The sequence below is a fragment of the Mugil cephalus genome, chromosome 19 (genome assembly GCF_022458985.1).
Source record: "Mugil cephalus isolate CIBA_MC_2020 chromosome 19, CIBA_Mcephalus_1.1, whole genome shotgun sequence".
In the NCBI taxonomy this organism is placed as follows: domain Eukaryota; kingdom Metazoa; phylum Chordata; class Actinopteri; order Mugiliformes; family Mugilidae; genus Mugil; species Mugil cephalus.
In genome coordinates this window covers 6,232,758-6,252,868 of record NC_061788.1, presented here as the reverse complement: position 1 = coordinate 6,252,868, position 20,111 = coordinate 6,232,758, and the positions used below count along the sequence as shown (strand labels likewise).

Here is a 20,111-nt window from a genome sequence, read left to right as displayed (position 1 = left end):
TGAGAAAAAGAGACACTCAGGTGTTCCTTGAGTTCTCTACGAAAACGTTTGAGCGGAGTCTCTCCTGCTGATGACCTGGAAGCCTGAGGAACAGACTCACGCTGAATAACAACGACCTGGCTGGGAGGAGAAGAACCGCTCGCTGACGGAATCCGTGAATATATTCAGATAAATCCCACCAGGAACTCTTCTGGCTGCTGTATCTTAACAAACTACGACACAACTGACTTTTTTTTTTTTTTTTTTTTTTGTGCAAACACTAACGCAGTCAGTGAGTGATTATCATAAAGAGAGTGGCCTGCAGTTACCATGACTCCTTGGAGAAGTCTGGAAGGAATTAACAGTGAGTAACAAAAGGCCTTGTCAGTGTATGTTTGTGTGTGTGTGTGTGTGTTTGCTGAGATCTGAATGCACTTGGAGACGAAAGGGTGTAAGGGTGGTGATTAAATTAAAAGTTTGTATGCAGTTACTCCAGTTTAGAGCCCAGGAAATTGTGGTTCAATATGCAAGATAAGTAATGAGGCGAAGTGGATGACTACCTAAATCCCCCAGATGCATAGGGACTCTAAAATCTCCAAGTTTATTACAATTCATTTGGTCTTATCTGATTTGATTAACAGCAAATTTCCTTATCTTAGAGCAACTCTGTATTATAATCTAGTGATTTCTAGGGATCAGGGATAAAAACTTAAATTCCTAACTTTTCTTTAAATTTGTTGCCAGTTTTTCACTTATTGTAGAGGACAGTCTCGGCGTGGACTGCGTGGCAGTCGGGGTTTTTCTTTTTTAGGTGTTAAAAACAGAAAGAGCTGCGAGCTGAGAGTCAACCATGGATTTGAGAATTTAAAGTGATGGTGTAGCTGTCGTTTCACATCCTGTCAGGGGTTTATAGATTCATTGCAAAGTAGGTGAAGGGTCATTGGTCTGACGATTAAAGAGACTGACTGGCCTGATCAGTAAGAAACACCTCCATGACTAACATCCGCAGAGGTTGTTAACAAGCCCCAGACCTGTAGGGGGCTCCACAGAGCTGAACAACTTTTTTTGTTTGTTTGTTTTCTGGGACAATAGGAGCTCCTCATCCACCTGAAACAATTCTGCAGTTCTGTTAAATGTCAAGTGCATGACTTTTAAAACTGATTAAGTGATTAAGTAATAGTGGGCTCACTTCAAAATGAACATATGTCATCGATCTGAGGGTGAAAATGGAAGAAATAGAAAACAGATCAGTCCCAAAAGACCAGGGGTGTCTAACTGATTTTAGTTCGGATAGGCCACATGCAGCCCAATTTGATGTTAAGGGGTCCGGACCAGTAACATTGTAGCATAATTACCTATAAAATAAATAAATACATAACTAAATAAAAGAATAAAATACGAGAATTTCAAAATTTTCCTTACGTTTTAGTGCAAAGAAGTACAATATGAGAATGCATAAAATTAACTAACATTTTATGAACAACGTTAAATTTCTTGCACCTTCTGCGAATTGTTGCCACCTGCTGTTTAGTTCTGGGTCTCAGTGTCGTGTTATTTTAATTAAAACAATGTGATCGCCAGTGGAAAAATAATAAATAGCATTTTCTATACCTGAAAACTTGCCCTGTTTTGGCCCCTGGACCATATGTTTGACACCCCTGCAATAGATCCCAGAATCCTCTCTGCACAGCAATGTGGGAAACAAACTCATAATTTTCATAATTAGTATGTACAGTGTATTCACTGAATACACAACAGGCCAGTGAGTGATATCAAGAACACTCACATGGACTCGGGTGTGTTCATGTGATTATTAAAGTAGATATAGCCAAGAGGAAACATTAATGCTGCATGACCCAGGTCATAAATTCCACTCTTAAACCTAAAGAGTGAGCGAGAGAATTTAGGTTAAAGCAAACCGTGCACTGAAGTAGATCTAAATTAATAACACGGACACTAATGTCACTTTTATTTTTTGCAGCTGCTCAAAACTCACTTGCGTGGCTTAAAAAGTTTAACTCCGTGTGTTCTATGAATGATTAACTTGTCACAGTCTGCTCCCTTCACCAGTAGCTCAGTAATAAAGGGCTCTGCGTTAATGTTTTCATTAAAGGGTAATGAGGAACAGGCTGAGTGCAGGTTTGGAGACGGGTCTTAGACATACTTGCCTGCTACTTTTGGTGCTGCTTTTTTCTTTGGCTCTTTGGCTTTTTAGCAATGACAAATAAACTAATTTAAAGTAACTTTACCCCCAGTTTGTTGAGAATGCACATTTTACACTTGGTTGTTTGTTTTTTCATTTCATTTTAATATTAATTTAGTCCTGGCTGCCCAATTTGGGGCCTGCAGGCCAAACTTGCCTACTGTATAATTTTTTTTTTTCAGAGTCTGTCAGGAAGTGGCACACAGATAAATGACAGGGAAAATGATTATGTTTTTACCAAGGTTGATTTCACCACAGTGTATGTTGTATGACTGAACTCTGTATGTTTATTGCTCTAGTAAATCCATTATTTTATGTTTTGTAACAAGTTACTTTGCTTATTGCACTAATCTTTGTATTTCAAGATATAAGTCCAAGGCCTAGCAATGATCCATGTCTGTCTTCAAATATTTCAGTGCTTCAATTATTTTTTCTCATTTAAAGAAGCCAGATAGATGTTCAGTAATTTGTTTTGACATAAATGTGAAGCACAATAACCAGTGTCATTCATTTTTCAAAATTAATTTGTGATCATGTTGATTTTGCACATGCATGCCGTATATACCCATATTTAAATTAATGTAAATAATGTACTGCATGATTAACCTTTTGGCCCACGACTCTATCTCTAACATATTTTTATTTCAACACTGCCCTTTACCTCCTGAGACCCTGCGTCCTCATATGAGGACGTTAAGTTTTAGGTTTTATTACAGTGTATTCTGCCTCATTTCAACCCATTGTCCTCGTTAGTGGACACTTTTGTCTCCCATCCAGTGGTAGCAAAGGTTAAAACTTATTGATTTTTTCTTATTAACGTTTACAATTCGACATTATGTGCAAATTTAACAAATTAGCAAATTTTGCTCATTAGCAAGTGCTCGTTTGAGGACGTTGGGATTTCATTGTTTGCAATTCTGTCATTGCACGCCCATGTTCAGGTATTAAAATAAACATTTTTATATTTTGCCACACATTGGCTTTATAATATAAATAATGGAATAATCCCAGTGTCCACATATGAGGACATCAGTTTGTTTTGTTTTTTGAAAAAGAAAAAACAAAACAAACTGATGTCCTCATATGTGAGCTTTCGCTCAGATATAAGGAGCTTAATGCCTTGGCTGTGAGTGGCCACTAGATGTCAGTGTCTATAAAATAGAGATGATTCCTGTCATGCGGGAGGTTGATCCTGTGTGTGTGTGTGTGTCATGGCCTGGTTTAGGAGGCCTGGTTTATTTCCAGGACTAAGATGGGTCAATACCTGGAAGATGTGTAAACACTTTGCAGAATTAATCGCTCCTTAAACACATATTAAGACTGTAATAGCCAGTAAAAAAAACAATGCTGATGGAAGCCTGAGCGTGGCACACTACAACCAGACCATCTTGAAAATTAAAATCTATAAACTGCCTAATGAAATGACCTAGGGCTCAGCATTAACCTCAGGGTCAATGCCGTTTCAGATTCCATTTTCCCATAAGAATCCTGGGGCCACTTCTTCTCCCTCCACGTTGCCTACATAAGCTGCTGGCAGCTCATTACACGGAACACTGGTTATCATTTTAATTACAGGGGTGCTTATTATAATCCTGCTGGGCCCGCCTGTTAGCGTGCTGGTTAAAGTGTTGCTTATTATTATCCTCCGTGTTCGTCCACGCCCGAAGCGTCCGGCAAAGAAAGAACAGAAGCAGACTTTCATTTTAAGGAACTGTTTGGACTCGCAGCTACGGAGTTTTTTCTTTTTTTCCCCATGAAAACATTTTTATTGCTCGGGTGAATATATGCACATTAAACAAAGTGAACAGCTCGTGTGTGTGAGAGAGAGAGAGAGAAAAAACATAAAATGGAATGAAAACATTATTACACAGACTCAGATTTCACACGGTACTTGTCTGAGTACAGGCAGGACATGGAGGGTGAGATTAGAACACAAAGATTGATAATGCATTAGTTTTACAACAGCCACAGACGTGTTGCAATGTGATCTTTAAAACCCTATCAGGCTTAATGTATAGCCAGCCTTTACACCTGTGGAGTCAAGGCCACACACCTTTCACTACACTGAAGGGAAAGAACATTAGTGCATCAAACATCCCTCAACGAATTACGCCACTTATTTAACATAAACTCAGAACGTCACTAAAACGTCAGGAGAGCTCTCCATCACCACAAAAGAACAATTAAAAGTTTACCAGGTCAGTGTAAGAAGAATTTTAATTCCTTTGGTGTCTGCGAACAATCTCTAACAAACTCTAAAATGTGTAATATACCTACAAGACTTAAAACAAACAAACGAAAAAAATAGCGTTAATTGTGTAAAACAAGTTCCAATTTCACAGTAAATAGTGTGATTGACTTACAGGGAGATTTACAGCGGAGAGACAAACACAGAGGCACAAATTACAGAACTCAAACCCTGTTAAAACGGTGATAAACGGCCGGCTGACGAAACGATACGGATGAATCCAGGATAAAACCACGCCATGAACAGATTAAATGTTTGCAGCGACATATAAAATAATGGTTAGAAAAGGAAAACGTTAAAAAAAAAAAAAAAACAGAATTTTAAATCCACCACTTGAGTGAATTTCACTCAAAAAAAATGATAATAAAAACCACGTAGACGGAATCTGACGAACGCCCTTAAACCGATCAAATGCCGAAGTTGTTTTATGGTTTTATGTGGAATGAGTAAGCGGACTGCCTGAACTTAACACCTGCGTGCACTCCCTCCATCTCCTAAACTGTAAGCTCTACGGTTATCTGCATGTCGAGGCACTTGGAAAGAATATGATTGTACTGTGTGGAGAATGCTATGTACATTTTTTTTTTCTTCTTATTGTCGGTTCGTGTGCTCGTAAATCACACTCCTTCCAAAATGAACAAACCTCACAGATCTAAAGGTGGGTGTCAGCGTTGCTTCAAGCCGCACACTGAAACTGAAATGCTCTTTCTTTTTTTTTCCTCTCAGTTATGTGCGAGTAAAAATGAAAAGACACCAAGCAGTGCTCTGATCTGCTGAAACGTTTATCGCGCTAACTTAAGTTACTGATTCCAGATCAGTAGTTCGCCTCTAAGAGCCGATGACCCACAGGAAGAGGGGCTGCTGTGCTTGTAATCTCTGGCACCTGATCTAAAAGCGTTGACTAAGATTGGCCTGGCAAGAATCCATGCAAGACCACTGAGGACAGTGCAAAAATGTGTCGGAGAAAAAAAAAAAGATAAGAAAACTGCTCCTTTTCCTTGTGCTTCCCGATAAGCGTCATAAAAATAATATTTAAAAAAAAAAAAAAAAAAAACAAGAAAAAGAAATCTGTGAAGAATGTTCCCTTAAAAACATAACTATGAAACACTTACTACAAAACTGATTTCATCAAGCCCAGTACAACTACCACTGCTACATTTTAATTAGGGAAAAAAATAAAAATATATATAGATGGATGATCATATTCACAGTCAAACATCATTTAGTGAGTTTTGGGCTCAGTCTTCCAAATAACAGAAACCTTGCACACATTGTATATTCACAAAAATAACATCCTCAATCACTGGTCCCACATTAATACGACACTCCACATGTTATTCCACACGAGGGTCCCTCAGCCCCCCCCCCCACCCCAGCTGTCTGGAGGACACGCTTAAGGCAGGCTCGCTATGTCCCGCTTCGGAGGGGGTCCTTCCGGCTTGCAGGGGGAGCCGTTGGCTTTGTCTTCAAAAATCAAGACTCTGCGGAGAAAGAAACGAGTGAAATGATTCGTAACTGTGGACGTGCATGAGAATGTATTAAAGGTGCACTCGCGCACACTTTCACTGCAGTCGCTGCAATGCAGAAGAGCAGAAAGGCATCACAGTTATTTTGTTTTTTAAAGTGTTGCAGCTCAACCCAGACCCTAATGATCTACTCTATCGTCTTTTTTCTTGCAGTGATTGCACTAAAAGGAAATGAGGGGCACCTTTTAAACAGGTAAAATAAAACACAGGGTGTATTAGAAGCCTTCAGCACCATGGAGAGAGTCATAAAGACAGTCACGCGTGTCAATTTAATTAGACAGACGGTAGTAGAGTAGATTAAAAGCATAAACTGGAAGAGAGAGGGAGACACAGGCACAGTCACGGTATTAAGAGACTGAGCAAGAACTGAAAGGAATGAACGGAAATGCCAGCGCACGCGGAAACCACAAAGGGACTGAGGGGAATAGTGGTTTAGGCCGCACGCTAGTAGAGTGAGGGATCTGACAGGAGCTATTCAGAGCGAATGCCTGTCTTTAATTTCCTTTTTTGGACAACTCTGCAAAGCTCCACTAAGCCCATAAGGAGCAATGATCCCAACGATGACACCGGCACTCAGCAACTCACTCCCGTCTCACTTCACTCTTCCCGTTAACCCCCCCCCCCCCCCTCCTTACTCACCGCTGCCGCAAAGCCAATCAGTCGGTTAACTGCTGGTGATACAATAATCAACACAATAAAAGTGAACACCAGCACACAACCATGCTCTGGCTAATCTACTCTATGCAGACAGATAGACGGGAGATACTGGACCAGAGGTTACACCCATTTAATCTGCACAAATACTGACCAAAATACACTTAACGGCGCACAGTGTTATGCAAACACCATTGTGCATTGTGGACATGGGCCTTCTGAGGGTCTGGTGACACCCTGTGGGGGTGGGTGCATGTGTGCATATATTAGGAGTGGGGAAAAAACATCGATTTGGCAATATATCACGATATTTTTTCTTTGACTTTAAAAGAAAAACTGTTATTCACTCCTTCTGTCTCTGTGGTTTTAATGTTTTGGCTGATCAGTGCACACGTCACAACGATTTAACACACACCAACCCTTGTTGTGTTTCGTAGAAAAAAAGATTATTTGTGCGTCGGTAATCGCCGCCACTTGTTACATAATCACTTTATGCCTCGTCTGTCATTCAGAATCTTGGTTACACAAACCACGATCGCCACGCGCCCGCTCGTACTCGCGTATCGCGCTAATGCCCGACTGTGCCCAGCGGTGGAGCCCGACATCAATCATTTTCTACTCTAATTGCAACTAAATCAATTATAATCTGGCCAAAAGCTTTGAATAAAGCACTTTTGTACTCGCCACTTGTCCCCTCCCGCCCACTGACTCACTAAAGACAATAAACAGCGGCACACGGGAGAGGGAGGCGTTGTGGGAGTTGTAGGAGTGCGCTGCTATCAGCAGGTCCAGTGGGCTGACAGTTGGTTGGCGGAGTTAAAGAAACACGCCGTAAATAGATAAAAGAATGGATGAAAACTTCCAGCTTTCATGAGAACACGAGATCAGTCTCGAAATGACTCAATTATTATTATCGGTTCTCCCAAGCGCGATCTTTTATTTTGGATTATTTTACTAGAGAGTAGAAAAGAGACGCAGGAAGTGAACCGGGCATTCATAAACAGCAGCAGGAGGATTACGGGATACTCGTTTAAAACAATGGTTGAGGCCAAAGGAGGAAAAGTTATGTATTTTTCCCTGCACGGTGTTTTTAGGATTATGAGATTTGTCTACTAAAGGGTCCAGCTAAGCTTAACCCAGCAGGGCCAGAAGAATCGGCTCCTGCAGGCTGAATCCCCCCAGTGCAAGGTTGCTTTAAAAGACCCAACAGACGGAAACGCATCACCTGAACCAGCTGGAGGATCGTAATATATATTGGATAGGTGTAATTTCTGTTAATGAATTGAAAAGATTAATTTTCTGGACGTAATATGATGAGTTGGGTTTCTGTTCTCCCTAATCAGCTCCTTAACGACTGTAATCAGTTAACTAAGCACATGATCCGCAGCTAAAGATAAAGATGGGTTGACTATGGATAGGCTTCATGGGGGGGGGGGTTGTTGCCATGGGGATGGACGACTAATGCAGCATGCGGCTAGTGACATCACCGCTAGTCTTCCCCGAACCCCCTGCTGATGGATGAAACAAATCCAGCAGCGGCGGCGGCAGCACAATACAGATCCTCTCCCTCGCGGACACGTGAGCAGATAATGGCCAGCAGATGGTCTGCAGATGCTTTTTACAGGTGTAAAATCCACATCACATATTATTCTAACACAGTCACGCGCAAGAGGTTTCACTCACAATTTGAGCACGGCCGAGCGCTTGCCAAGCATCATCTTGACAAAGTCCCTGTAGTCGATTGTGTTGCTGCTGCTGCCGCCCGTGACCTCCAGGATCATCTTTTTCAGCTCCAGGTGGGTCTTGGGCACGCCCAGCTTCTCCATCATCCGCTTCAGGCCCATCATATCTGAAACGAGGTGCAGTGAAACATATTTAAGTCTCACAAAAAAAATGTTGGGGTCGAGCCACAATATCTAAGTCCAAACCCGACGGTCTAAACTATGGCATCTCTTTAAATAAAGACCTATTAAAACGGATGCAAGCCTCAAACCAACAACACAGTAACACCAGTATTTGGACTCTCACAGTGAGTTTGTCTGTTCCTTGGTCGGTGGGCACTTGTGCGTGTTGTGTTTCAGTCAAGACCTCAACAAAGACCCCCTAGAGCAGATGCTAATAGCCAGTTTCGGCAGCTTTTGAGCAAATTTGCATGTTTTATGCAAGCTTCGCCTACGCTCTCTCTATCGCGCACACAAACTAAATGAAGCGAGCGGGTGAAAGCGTCCTTTTGCAGATAAATAATGGAGGCATTCTGTGTTACAATGAGCACACGTTAAATCATATACAACTTCAGTACGGCTACACCGCAAAAAGCTTAACCTTTGTGATCATTAACTAAAGAATGTTTTATAACAGTGGTTTGCAAAATCTTTGAATAAAGTGCTTGTGCCTCTAAAACAGTTGTGACTCATTTGAGAATAGACATGGACCTTCTGAGGGCGTCCTGTGGTGTCTGGTGACACAATGTGGGGGTGGGTGTATGTGTGCATATATTAGGTGTGGGGAAAAAAATATTGATATGGCAATATATGGTGATATTTTTTCAATAAATGTATTAAATTGGAAATGGATCATTTGGATTAATAGTGTTTTTTTTTTACTCAATTTGTCTAATGTTTAATCACTGATGTCATCTGATGTACATATACGTAAACTTGTATTTTGTGAACTATTAAACAATATCATAATATCGCAATAATGTATCATATCGTGACTCAAGTATCGTGATACGTATCGTGAAGTCCTTGCCAATATCCACCCCCATCGTATATATATGTAAATGAAAATGTATGACATGTATGTATCTGTATGTTCGTGTGTGTATGTACAGTAGGTAGGTTGCTACATATTTATGTCTATGTATGTATAGGTGTGTATGTGTATAGGTACAAGCTGTGTTCATCTGTCTGTTTACATATTATATTGTATGTGTGGGCTACATCTGTGCTTATATAGAATATAAGCATGCGAAATCCCTGTGGGGCCCATATTATTATCACAACTGGAAATGTCTGTTAAAGTTACTGTACCCACTTTGAGAATGAGGGGAGGAGCCTCTGTGGAAACTTGATCACCTGGTCAACACCTTAGTCTAAACCGCTTTTTGTGCTTTCCTGTCTGTGTAAGGTTAGAGATGGCTGCTACAATATAGGAGTTTTATTATTAAGGGGTGGGGGGACCTGGTCTGGTCTGGGTGGGTGCTACATGTCTAAATAACATCCTCATGAATGAATACCAGGTCCAAAACTTTCACAGCAAAACCCTGAATGGCTACAATATGATCAATGTTATCAACTTCTCCTGTTAGTGGTCATAATGTTATGCCTGATCGGTGTACAGTTAAAGTGGAATACTTGAAAATTGAGGCTCCTAATTGGTTTGCTTACAGCCAAGGAGGGGGAGCCGTGTGGATGGCAGTTAACAGAAGAATCACAGCCAACAAAGAGTCACTTGGCAGGACGGTAGCCGCGGGGTGATGGGAATAAAAGCACCGGGCCGCTCAGAATTAGACCCAATCGACGGGCTACAAGTCAAACAAATTCATCTACCGCCCGGCGTTAACATCTGTGCCGAATTTCCTGGAAGCTTATTCAGAACTTGTTGAAAAATATTTCACGGATGAATCACCTACAGTTTGCCTCCGCACCTGCTCAGTGTCAACAGTTTGGTTTCACTTTACACACAGGACACAACCATGACACATGAGTCTTTATTCACAGCGGCCAGACAATACACACACACACACACACACACACACACACACACACACACACACACACACACACACACACACACACACACACACACACACACACAGTATTAATTACTGTTCACTCGTGTCAACGCTCATGGGGGGTCAGCTAACAGTTGTTGTGTGGAGTGCAGTTGGTGGTTACTACTCACCAATCTCTCCTTGGTCATTCAGGTCAAACTCAGCGTATTTATCTGTAAAGCAAACACATGCAGGAGGTTGTTATTACTAACGGTGGTAATTAACAGCGCATCCCCCCCTAGTTTGACAGAAAACCCCAAACCCAGGTGGCCTCTAACATGTCAGCAGAACAACACGCTGCGTCCAGAGATCTCGCTTTCTAATCCCCGTGCATGGCAGCTGATCTGGCAAAGGGAAAGACACAAGCAGCTGATGATGACAGGTGCGTTTGTGTTTTGCATGCGTGTCGATGTGAAGTCTGTCACACACGGGGCAGCTGAGTGGAGCGGACACGCTAGGCGGATTAAGGAGGGGGGGAAAAAAGGGTCAGGAAGTTAAAAGAGTACTTAAAGTTCAAAGAACAGCAATCAGGAAGGAGAACAAAGATGTTTGGACTGAAAGGTTTCTCCGTCCCAGTCGCTCGCTTAAATTAAATCTGATCTTTCCAGGCAGACGGCTGGCGAACCGCTCCCACGTTCGTTAAAGAACTGGTCAACAAGGAGCATGTTAAAGAAACACTTTGCCAGTGTTTAACATCGTCCCTTAAATATATAACTAATAAAGTTTTCAGTTTATTATCAAAAAAAGAAAAATTGAATTTCCTCTTGTTGCTGTTATACACCACACTCATTTAACATAATAATAAACAGACCCCATATCTGTGTAAAATAAGAAGATGGAGCCAGAAAAACTGTTACCTACCAGCTGAGCTTAGCTTTCTGCTACCACCTTAGTTTTAAACTAAGCTAAGCAGTTTTCTGGCTCCAGTTTTATAATATTTCTGGTAAAGCTGCAGTTTGAAATGGTTTCTTCATTCCTACGGCATCATGAGAATATGTTTGAATCATACACAGTTTAAAGACACACGGAGGAACTGCTCCTCAAAAGTGAAGCCAACCAGAGCTGTATATTAGAGAGAGTCTGGCCAACTACTGAATGGAGCATCTGAGCTGTCCCTCTATGCTGATTGGTTCTGAGCCGGTCACGTGTTTCATGGGCGCCATGTTAGATACACCTAACCAATATTCACCCATAGAGACGTGGCAATAACAGAGAATAAAGTTGGATTAAAAGTTAAAATATGCCACAGTGATGGGTGAGGTCATGTGAGGTCATACCATCATTAATTTGCACCTTGATCTCAAAAAACGCTCAACACGCCTTTACACATGAATTTTGAAGTTAACCAAGCCTTATGCTAGCCTTATGCTAGCTAGTTATCGAGACTAAAGGCTTGGAAAAATAGCAGCTACCGTCCAATTTTAACGGCTAGTGTGCTAATGTTATAATGCAAATACTAGTGATAATACTAAAAAACAGATTTCTGAGTATTTGTAATTGCTCTGAGTAATTTCAAACTTTTCTCTGCGATGAACAAGGAGACTGAGCTGAAGGTAAACACAGCTCCATGACTGATGAGGTGAATAAGCTACAAAGCATTTTACAGGCTCATTTAAGATATTTAAAATAAGTAGGCGCTCGGATATTCAAGTGAGGGCCTTTTAGATATTGACAGAAGTTGGCAATAATATTTATAGACCCATTAATGGTGAAAATTATATATTTATTTCAACATAGCACATCCACCCCATAGGGTTACACTGTAGAACCTCCCCTCCGATATAGCAAACATGGCGCCCATGATTTGAGTTGGCCAGACTCTCCATAATATACAGCTCTGATGCCAAAGCAAGCAGAGCTCCCCCTGGTGTCTGGCTGCAGTAAAGGTCATAAGCTCCACCTCCTCCATGTTAGTGGATGGGACTTGGGCCAAAATAAAACAAAAACTAACAAAAATACATGTCAAATATTTTTTTTAAGGATGGTTTCTGTCATTTTCAGTAGTTAATATAATGTTGATGCATGTTCAAGTGTCAATGTTTTGGATAAGTTTTGTTTTGGTTAATTATTTGACGCTACAGAAACGGGATGTGACATAATGGCTACTACCAGTATATGGTTTGAATACAATTTTCAAATATTGTTTTTTTATTTTATTTGGTGGCGAGTTAACATAATGATTAATCAACTGTTTAGGAAACTGACAGATTTAATAGAAAAAAGGAGAAATTGATGAATAAATTAAAGATTTATAGTCGAGTTTGAAAAAAAAAAACCTGTGTAGCTGCCCTTGTAGCAGTGTAGTTTAGCTGCTAACTAGCTTAGCTAGAAAAGCAATAAATCTCAGTTTGCAGCACCACTGAAACAACCTATTGTCCAAACAGTTGCAATAATTTTCTGTCGGCCAATCGATGAAGAGTCCCTGCAGCCGTATTCTACTCTGTTCTTCCGGTACATGCATGTGCATTAACCTGAGATGTGATAAGCAACTTTAAAAGTGTAAACCCATGTAAAGTCATATTATAGGTCATCTAGACACGATTTACACCAGAGGGGGATTTCAAAAGAATTACATGCAGGTTGGTCACATACAAATTACTGAATTTGCACAGACTTACAAAAGGATGTTGTCAACCTGCCGCCAAAGAGGCTGCGCAACACGAAACGCACACATTTTCCTGCTTCCCCCTAAATTTCCCTATTATCATTTTCTCTGGAAGACCACTTTAGTCGGATTACACTTGCTATTTCTGTCCCACAATGGAGGCTCTGTGTGTGTGTGTGTGTGTGTGTGTGTGTGTGTGTGTGTGTGTGCTGTGTGTTGGGAGGCGGACAGAGAGGGAACTTTGTTAACTATGTGAAGCCTTGGGGAGTGGGATGGGACAATGCTAACCCTGTTCTAAACCCTGAGGAGTGGGCCTCCACACACACACATACACACACACACAGCAGTTTTTGAGTGGGCCACTTGTCGCAGGGCAGCCTGTTGATCATCTGCAGCCACACAAAATGGCTCAAGTGAACAAAAAACCAAAGTATTCAGCGTTTCCTCCTGACCTAAATTCCTGCAGCTAGCAACTGAGAAAAAAAAGACAGTGTCATCAAATTCTAGTCACTTCTTCTCCCCCACAGAGGTGTGCGACATATAATCCTTTAAAAGTTGTTTGTTGCTTGTCCGCTGAACACTTTGGAAGCTATTATCTGAAGGGGCTTTCCATTCAAAGGAGAGGCTCGTTGATAAAATATCTGAAGTGGATGATGACCTCAGTGGCTTCCGATGCCACTTTGGTCTGAAGATAAGCAAAGAATTTTCCCATCTTTTTTTTAAAAAAAGATACTGAGCCTCAGAGAAGATAAGAGCTCAAGAGCAGGTTTCTGTTCTGTTCTATTAAAAAAAAACAAAAACAAACAAGATTTCTGTTCTCCTTTGAATTAATTCATTTGAGACTGACAATTAAAGTTATTACTGAGCCAAAAAGGGTTTAACCAGGAAATAATCTGGTTTAATTCGATGAAAGATTCTCCTTATAGAAACAGAGCTTTCCTGGATATCAACTCAACGTTTATAGTGGACAATATTTCTCCGACCCCACTGGGATCATCTGTTCCATCGCTCCATAAAAATGATCCGATAATATCAATCAACTTGGGTGAAGTGGTTCTGCCCCCAATGTGAAGCGCTAAATCTGCTGGAAATACAACATCATTCATACCACTCTCCATATTTATTTCTGTCTATATTTTGATCATTTGTTCACATGGAAATTTTGTACATTTATGCCTATACCTTTTTTTTTAATTTTACTATTTTTTACTACTTTATTATTTTTACTTTTTATTTATTTTTTTAGATTTTTTTTTCTTGTATTTTTTTTATTTTATTGAATTTTTACTTGTATTTTATTTTTATTTTATTTTACTAGAATTTTTACTTATATTTTATTTTACTAGAATTTTTACTTATAATTTTTATTTTAATTTACTACATTTTTACTTGTATTTTATTTTATTTTATTTTACTAGATTTTTTCTCTTATTTAACCAGGTTTCAATCCTTTTTAGATTTTTAGTTTATTTTTTTATTTTTACTTGTGGTTCTCAAGAGTATTTTTGATCTGCAACTGAGCTACTGTGACCAAGCAATTTCTCGTGTGGATGAATAAAGTTTGTCTAATAAGTCCAATAAGAAGTGCTTTTCTTTTCCAGCTTTATTCACAGAACTGAACCGTTTCAATAAGGGAGGACGACCAAAGTGGACCAAGACAGAGATGGACTTTAATCAAACATATTTTCATTTAGCCATTTTTCGATCCATCGTATAAACTCTTTTAAGCCGCTTGGGGTAAATGTATTAATTTCAACCAGAGAAACCCAAGTTAAGATGCTTATTATTGTCTCATATTTTCCTATTGAATAGTTTACTCCACCCTTCTCGATCGGTTTGAAAAATCCTTTAGATTTGGGTCAGTTTGTTCAGACTGATGTGGTCACGCGAGGCGCGATGGATGTCTACACATTAATGGGCGCACAGCAAACGGGAACGGGCTAATAGCTAAACCTGGCAAAATGTCAATAAATACTTTACACAATTAACAATAACATCTCTCAAATTGTAGCGCCGACAACAACTCCAAAGGTTAGAGAGTAATTATCGTCCAAACAGGAGTAAGTCTGCCAGCAGAGGGGGGGGGGGGGGGGTAAACCAAGACATGTGTCTCCTAATTGAAAGGAAACCACCACAAACCACAAAACTAAACGCTGACAACATGGCTATGAAGTAATCCCTGCTGGCAGTTACCGTCAAAACAAAATCTGGTATTAACATAAGTGGATTCTGTTAGTTTGTATCCTGTTCCACTGGTTCCAATTCATATATGCAACATGACAAAAAAAAGCTCATTTAGAGCATTTATCTGAACGATTAGCAGCAGAATGGAGGGAGGTTTTCCAGATATTCCCGTTCTTTGAGAATTGCTTGAATGCAGCATAAACAAATAGAAAAAACCTTCTCATTTCATGGACTTCCCCACTAAACCCTACAGGAAACCTTCTATAATAACACAACGGTCTGATACGTTTAAAGAACTTGCATCTAAATGATCATTAAATTGATTAAATTCTCATAAAATAATTGCTGCAGGCAACACGAGAAAGTTAAAGTAGGATACGTTCAACTCTGTAGTTGGTCACGAGTTAAATGCGGCGTTAAGAGACCGACCTCTGGGTCACTGGGACAGTATGGAAAAGACGGAAAAAACAGCAAACCTCGGAGGACCTGGGTGTCGGATCCTCTTTCTGTTTATATATCACTGCTCCATTTCCTCCAGCAAACTCGCAGACTAAGTAGGACACTCGCTTCAAGACGTATGCCCCCCCATTAGAATAAACAATCATATGTTGTACCGGCTGCAATGAAAGAAAAAAAACCCTATTCGGTAAGAGAAAGGCAATAAAAATGTCCCAAACGTACGTGTAATATCTGATGAATGAGGAGGAGCGGAGGGGGTTTATTATGTTATTTTTATTCCCGTAATTCGCCGGTGGCGGTGGCTTTTTTTCCTGTTCCCAGGAGCTATGAGTTTCTGAATATTGTAACAACAAGCGGAGGAACGCCCCAGCACATTCCTCTCGAGCCAGCGAGGGCTTGGCCTTGCAAATCTTTTTAGAAATCACAGCAGCGCGTCTTTCCCACAGAAAATAATTAAATGCTAAAGGCTAACATGGATGTGTGTGTGTGTGTGTGTGTGTGTGTGCGGTCTGCCATGGAGTAAACAAACACAAAGACAAAAGCCGGGGGGGCGGAGGGGGGACATGCTTACTTTTGAAACCTTCCAGTTTCTCGGCAAGGTCGTCTTCATCCCTGTATTTCTGGTCCTCCAGATACTCCTGAGAGGGAGGAAGAATAAACCGAAAGCGATGAGAAAAACTTGTCTTACAGGCTTTGATGAGACTATAACGTTCCAGCAGTTGGTTCACACTTAAATAAGAAAACCCACACACACACAAAAACACAGTTTAATCTGCCTGCATCCTGTCGAAAAAACGTCAACCCAAGAGCGATGACTCACAGTCCTGAGATGCTCTTATCGCCAGCGTTCGTTAATTGGAACACCTCACGGGGGCATAAACGGGCCTGGAGCTGGGGAGCTAGCCGCCCTGATGAAATTATAATGACGCAGCGCGCCCGCGTTGGGAGTCGTCCTCCGACGCATCGAAGAGGAGAGAGAGAGAGCGGGAAAGACGGGGAGTGATCGCTGACCTCTACGTGTCCGTCGAGCTTCTAATTAAGGGAGAGGAGGATAAACGCCACAGCTGGATGTTCGGCGGGGACGTGTGAGTCAGCGGTGCTGAATCACGGCTGCAGACTGAGTGCCGTGCCTCAGTCACGAGCACAGCGAGATAGAGTGTATTTGAACAAGTGCGATGGCACGAAACCTGTCTGGGAGGAATGTTTCACAACACACAGGTTCAATTTACTGAAGCCAAAGGCTCTGATTAGCTAAGAAGGAATAGTTTGGTATGTGAAGCCTGTGCAAAATACAGAACTTCACTTGAAATATGACCATTATAACCACATAAACTCCTGCTTTAGTGTTAAACTAAGATTTAATGCGAATCAATGATCGAAACATTAAAAATAACGCGTGTTCCCATCAGAGAAAGCAAATTTTGGCCATTTTCGAATCAGCGTTTCGGTTTATTTGCCTTTCCAGGTCTTTGTTTCATCACCACAGGATGCACGAATGCAAACACTCCTCGTGATAACACAGTGAAAAACCCCCTCCACTTAATCAGAGCACACTTGTTATTTTTAGACCTTTACGTATTAAGAATTTGCTGCTTTTGCTTCATTTTTTTATTTTTGGACTGTCGGCATGAGCAAAGTAGACACGACCGAGGGTGCTGACGTGCATTTTTTATAAAAGTGAATAAACTATAAGACAAAAAAAAAAAGGCAAAATATTCCATTGGAGAAGATTTTTGTGAAAAGTCAATGTTTCTTATCCACTAATGCAAATGCCTCCATGAGATTATCACACATTTAATCACAGTGCACCTGTTTATTTCTAGGCCTCAGGAAAGAGTCAATTTGTCTGATGATCAAGTGGAGCAGCAGATAAAGGGAACGGGGACTTAATACTCTCACATATCTGCGAGCTGCTTATTTTTATATGACAGATTACGCAGACATCTGGTTCGTGTGAGGGGACTGCTGTGGTTATATCTGTGCCACATTCAAACATTCAAACGCCGGAATAAAAAAAAAAAAAAAAAAAAAAAGTGGAGGGCGCCGATCGGCCGTGGGTTGTGATCGATACATAAATTCCCTGCACATGTGTGACAGCATGCAGCCCGTTCAACAAGTGCCACCACGACGCCGCAGGAGGGGGAAAGGGAAAAGAGGGGGTGGGATAGAAATCGATGAAATACCCTCAGTAGCATCAGTTAATGCGAATTTAATTATTCACAGCACCGCAGAGACCTCTTTGAGTCCCCGGCGCTCGCAAAACAAGGCCAATGCCAGGTCAAGTGTATGCGGGCTCGGTGGAATTCAAAATTCCCACGAAGCCATGAAAGAGAATAAAGGAGAACGCGCGTACCTTGTTTATCTCTTCCAATTTTTGCCTCTGCTGCTCCTTCAACAGCCCAAATGCCTTCCCACCTGCAGGAGAATTAAAAAGAAACGTTAATTTAGCAGCTGGCTAGTTAATGCCGAGGCTTAGCTTGGACGGTGGCCTCGGATGCTCTATTGTAGGGACTCTAAGCTCTAAGCCAGCAGCCGCAGACATAAGCAGATACCCGGGGAAGGAGGACACGGCCGCCCGCCTTTTTTCTTTCTCTCTCTTTTTTTTTCTTTCATTACCTTGGAGATTTTTATTGGAAGGCATCCCGGAATTTATTCTGCGACGTTTAAATCCAGAGAAATGAGATATAGCTGAGCCAGGAGGCTGCCGCAACCGTCCGCCGAGGGAGGTACTCCTGTTCAGAGACTGCGCTCAATGGGTCCACACGGCACCGGTGTCAAGTCGGAGGTAGTTCGGGGGAGCACATCCGGTCAGACCTTTAAAAATAAACTACTGACCCCATTTTTTTTCTATTTTTTCACAAGAACGTAAACGTGGTCTACGATGTAGCACACTGTCGTAATGATTCATGGTAATGAATATAAAGTTTAAATTAATATTTTAATAATTATTATTATTATTATTGATAAACTGAATAAGTTATTTATTGAGATGAATTAAAATAAAAGGTAAACAATGTCCAGTGCAATGCAGTCGACTTGAAATGTTTTTAATGTTTTTTTTTTAATTTATTCAGATTAACAGTAAAAGTATAACCAGCTAATTGTTCTAGAAAATAGTTAAGATAAGACAAATTATAAAAGTACAAGTCCATAGTAAAATTTTACATCAGCTATGCTTGATCTGCTTTTAAAGACCTGATAATACAAGGTATTTATTTTATTTGTATGATACACGTACATATTAACAGTACATACTCAATGAATGACTAAAACTAAAATGGTTCATAAATGAAAACTACACCATAATTTAAGCATAATTATATGTTGGTTACTCTTTGCTCCTGGGTTTATCCCCATAAAGGCTCTACGACAAGGTGACTACATCCAGAGGTGTTTTTCCTCATCATTCAGTGCAACCTCGTTACATTGTCTGTATAATGCACCTTATTCAGGTCACAATCTGGGTTTTTAGTTTAGACAATACCCATGAATATTAATCAAAAGACGTACGCATGTTAGCGAGTATAAAGCTCTTATTTTGAAGTCTGAAACATCCATGTTCCGGTGCCTTTGTGCAGAAACACTCGCATCCTCTTCAGTGAGTGATGCTCTGGGAAGAAAACTGGGTCGCTCTCCATCATGTGGTGTGTGAGGAAACTGCACCTGATGACAATGCCCAAAACAATACTGACGGTTTAATCCGGTAAATGGTGTGATGTGATGCACCTAAAAACGAGCATTTATCATCAGGTCTGAATCATTACACCCCCATGTTGCCTCAGGTGAGACTTTTCTTAATGCAGGGGAGTGAAACTCATTGTATTTCTGGGCCCACATACAGCCCAGTTTGATCTCAAGTGGGCCAGACCAGAAACATAACAGCATATAAACCTATATATTTACATTTAATAAACTATTCTTTTTAGAAACAATGACGTTTCTTAAGAAAATTCTGTCCACTTTATTCTAACAACAGTTATTTTCATTGAAAAATTGCAGTTGTCTTTAGTGTAATTTTCGCAATTCATGCTGTGAGCCAGATTGACATTTGTGTCTTAATGTGATGACTATTAAAGATAATACGACAAACTATTTTAGAATTGTGTTGTGTTTAATGAGTGTCAATTATTCCATCTAATCTACTCTAAATTCTCTTTTAACATGTACCTCAGCAACATGATTAAAAATAAAAAATAATTAAGTGGGATGTGAAAGTAACTGAAAATGTGATAAAATACCTTCTTATCTGACAATTTTTTAATTCAATTTTTAATTTCAGGCATCCTGTGTCCTTATTTCCCACCTAGTATCATATTAATTATACGAATGTGGGTAATGCAAAAGGAAAAGGGTGATTGAATTAATGAATAACGTAAAATGCCTATGTCTGGACGTGTATATTATCAAGAATTAATGGAATTCAAATAGACACATACACATCACCTTTTTTTTTTTTTTTTTTTTTTTTGCAGAATTAC

General features: G+C 40.4%; 1 protein-coding gene across 1 annotated transcript; it reads right to left on the bottom strand.

Annotated features, from left to right (window-relative positions):
• Positions 1-4,381: 4,381 nt before the first annotated feature.
• aif1l (allograft inflammatory factor 1-like) lies at positions 4,382-18,419 on the bottom strand. The gene is made up of 6 exons (XM_047569986.1): positions 18,250-18,419; positions 17,987-18,048; positions 16,205-16,271; positions 10,517-10,558; positions 8,294-8,459; positions 4,382-5,911 (listed from the first exon to the last, which is right to left on the bottom strand). The coding sequence occupies exons 1-6, from the start codon at positions 18,272-18,274 to the stop codon at positions 5,824-5,826; spliced, it is 450 nt and encodes a 149-aa protein (XP_047425942.1). The 5' UTR covers positions 18,275-18,419; the 3' UTR covers positions 4,382-5,823.
• Positions 18,420-20,111: the final 1,692 nt, after the last annotated feature.

Excerpts from the sequence above, each read along its gene's own strand:
- aif1l (XM_047569986.1), bottom strand. The coding sequence starts at position 18,274 with ATGCCTTCCAATAAAAATCTCCAAG. Across the intron at positions 10,559-16,204 it reads GAAACTGGAAGGTTTCAAAA|ATAAATACGCTGAGTTTGAC; the intron begins GTAAGCATGTCC and ends TTTGCTTTACAG. Across the intron at positions 5,912-8,293 it reads CGCTCGGCCGTGCTCAAATT|AGTCTTGATTTTTGAAGACA; the intron begins GTGAGTGAAACC and ends CTTTCTCCGCAG.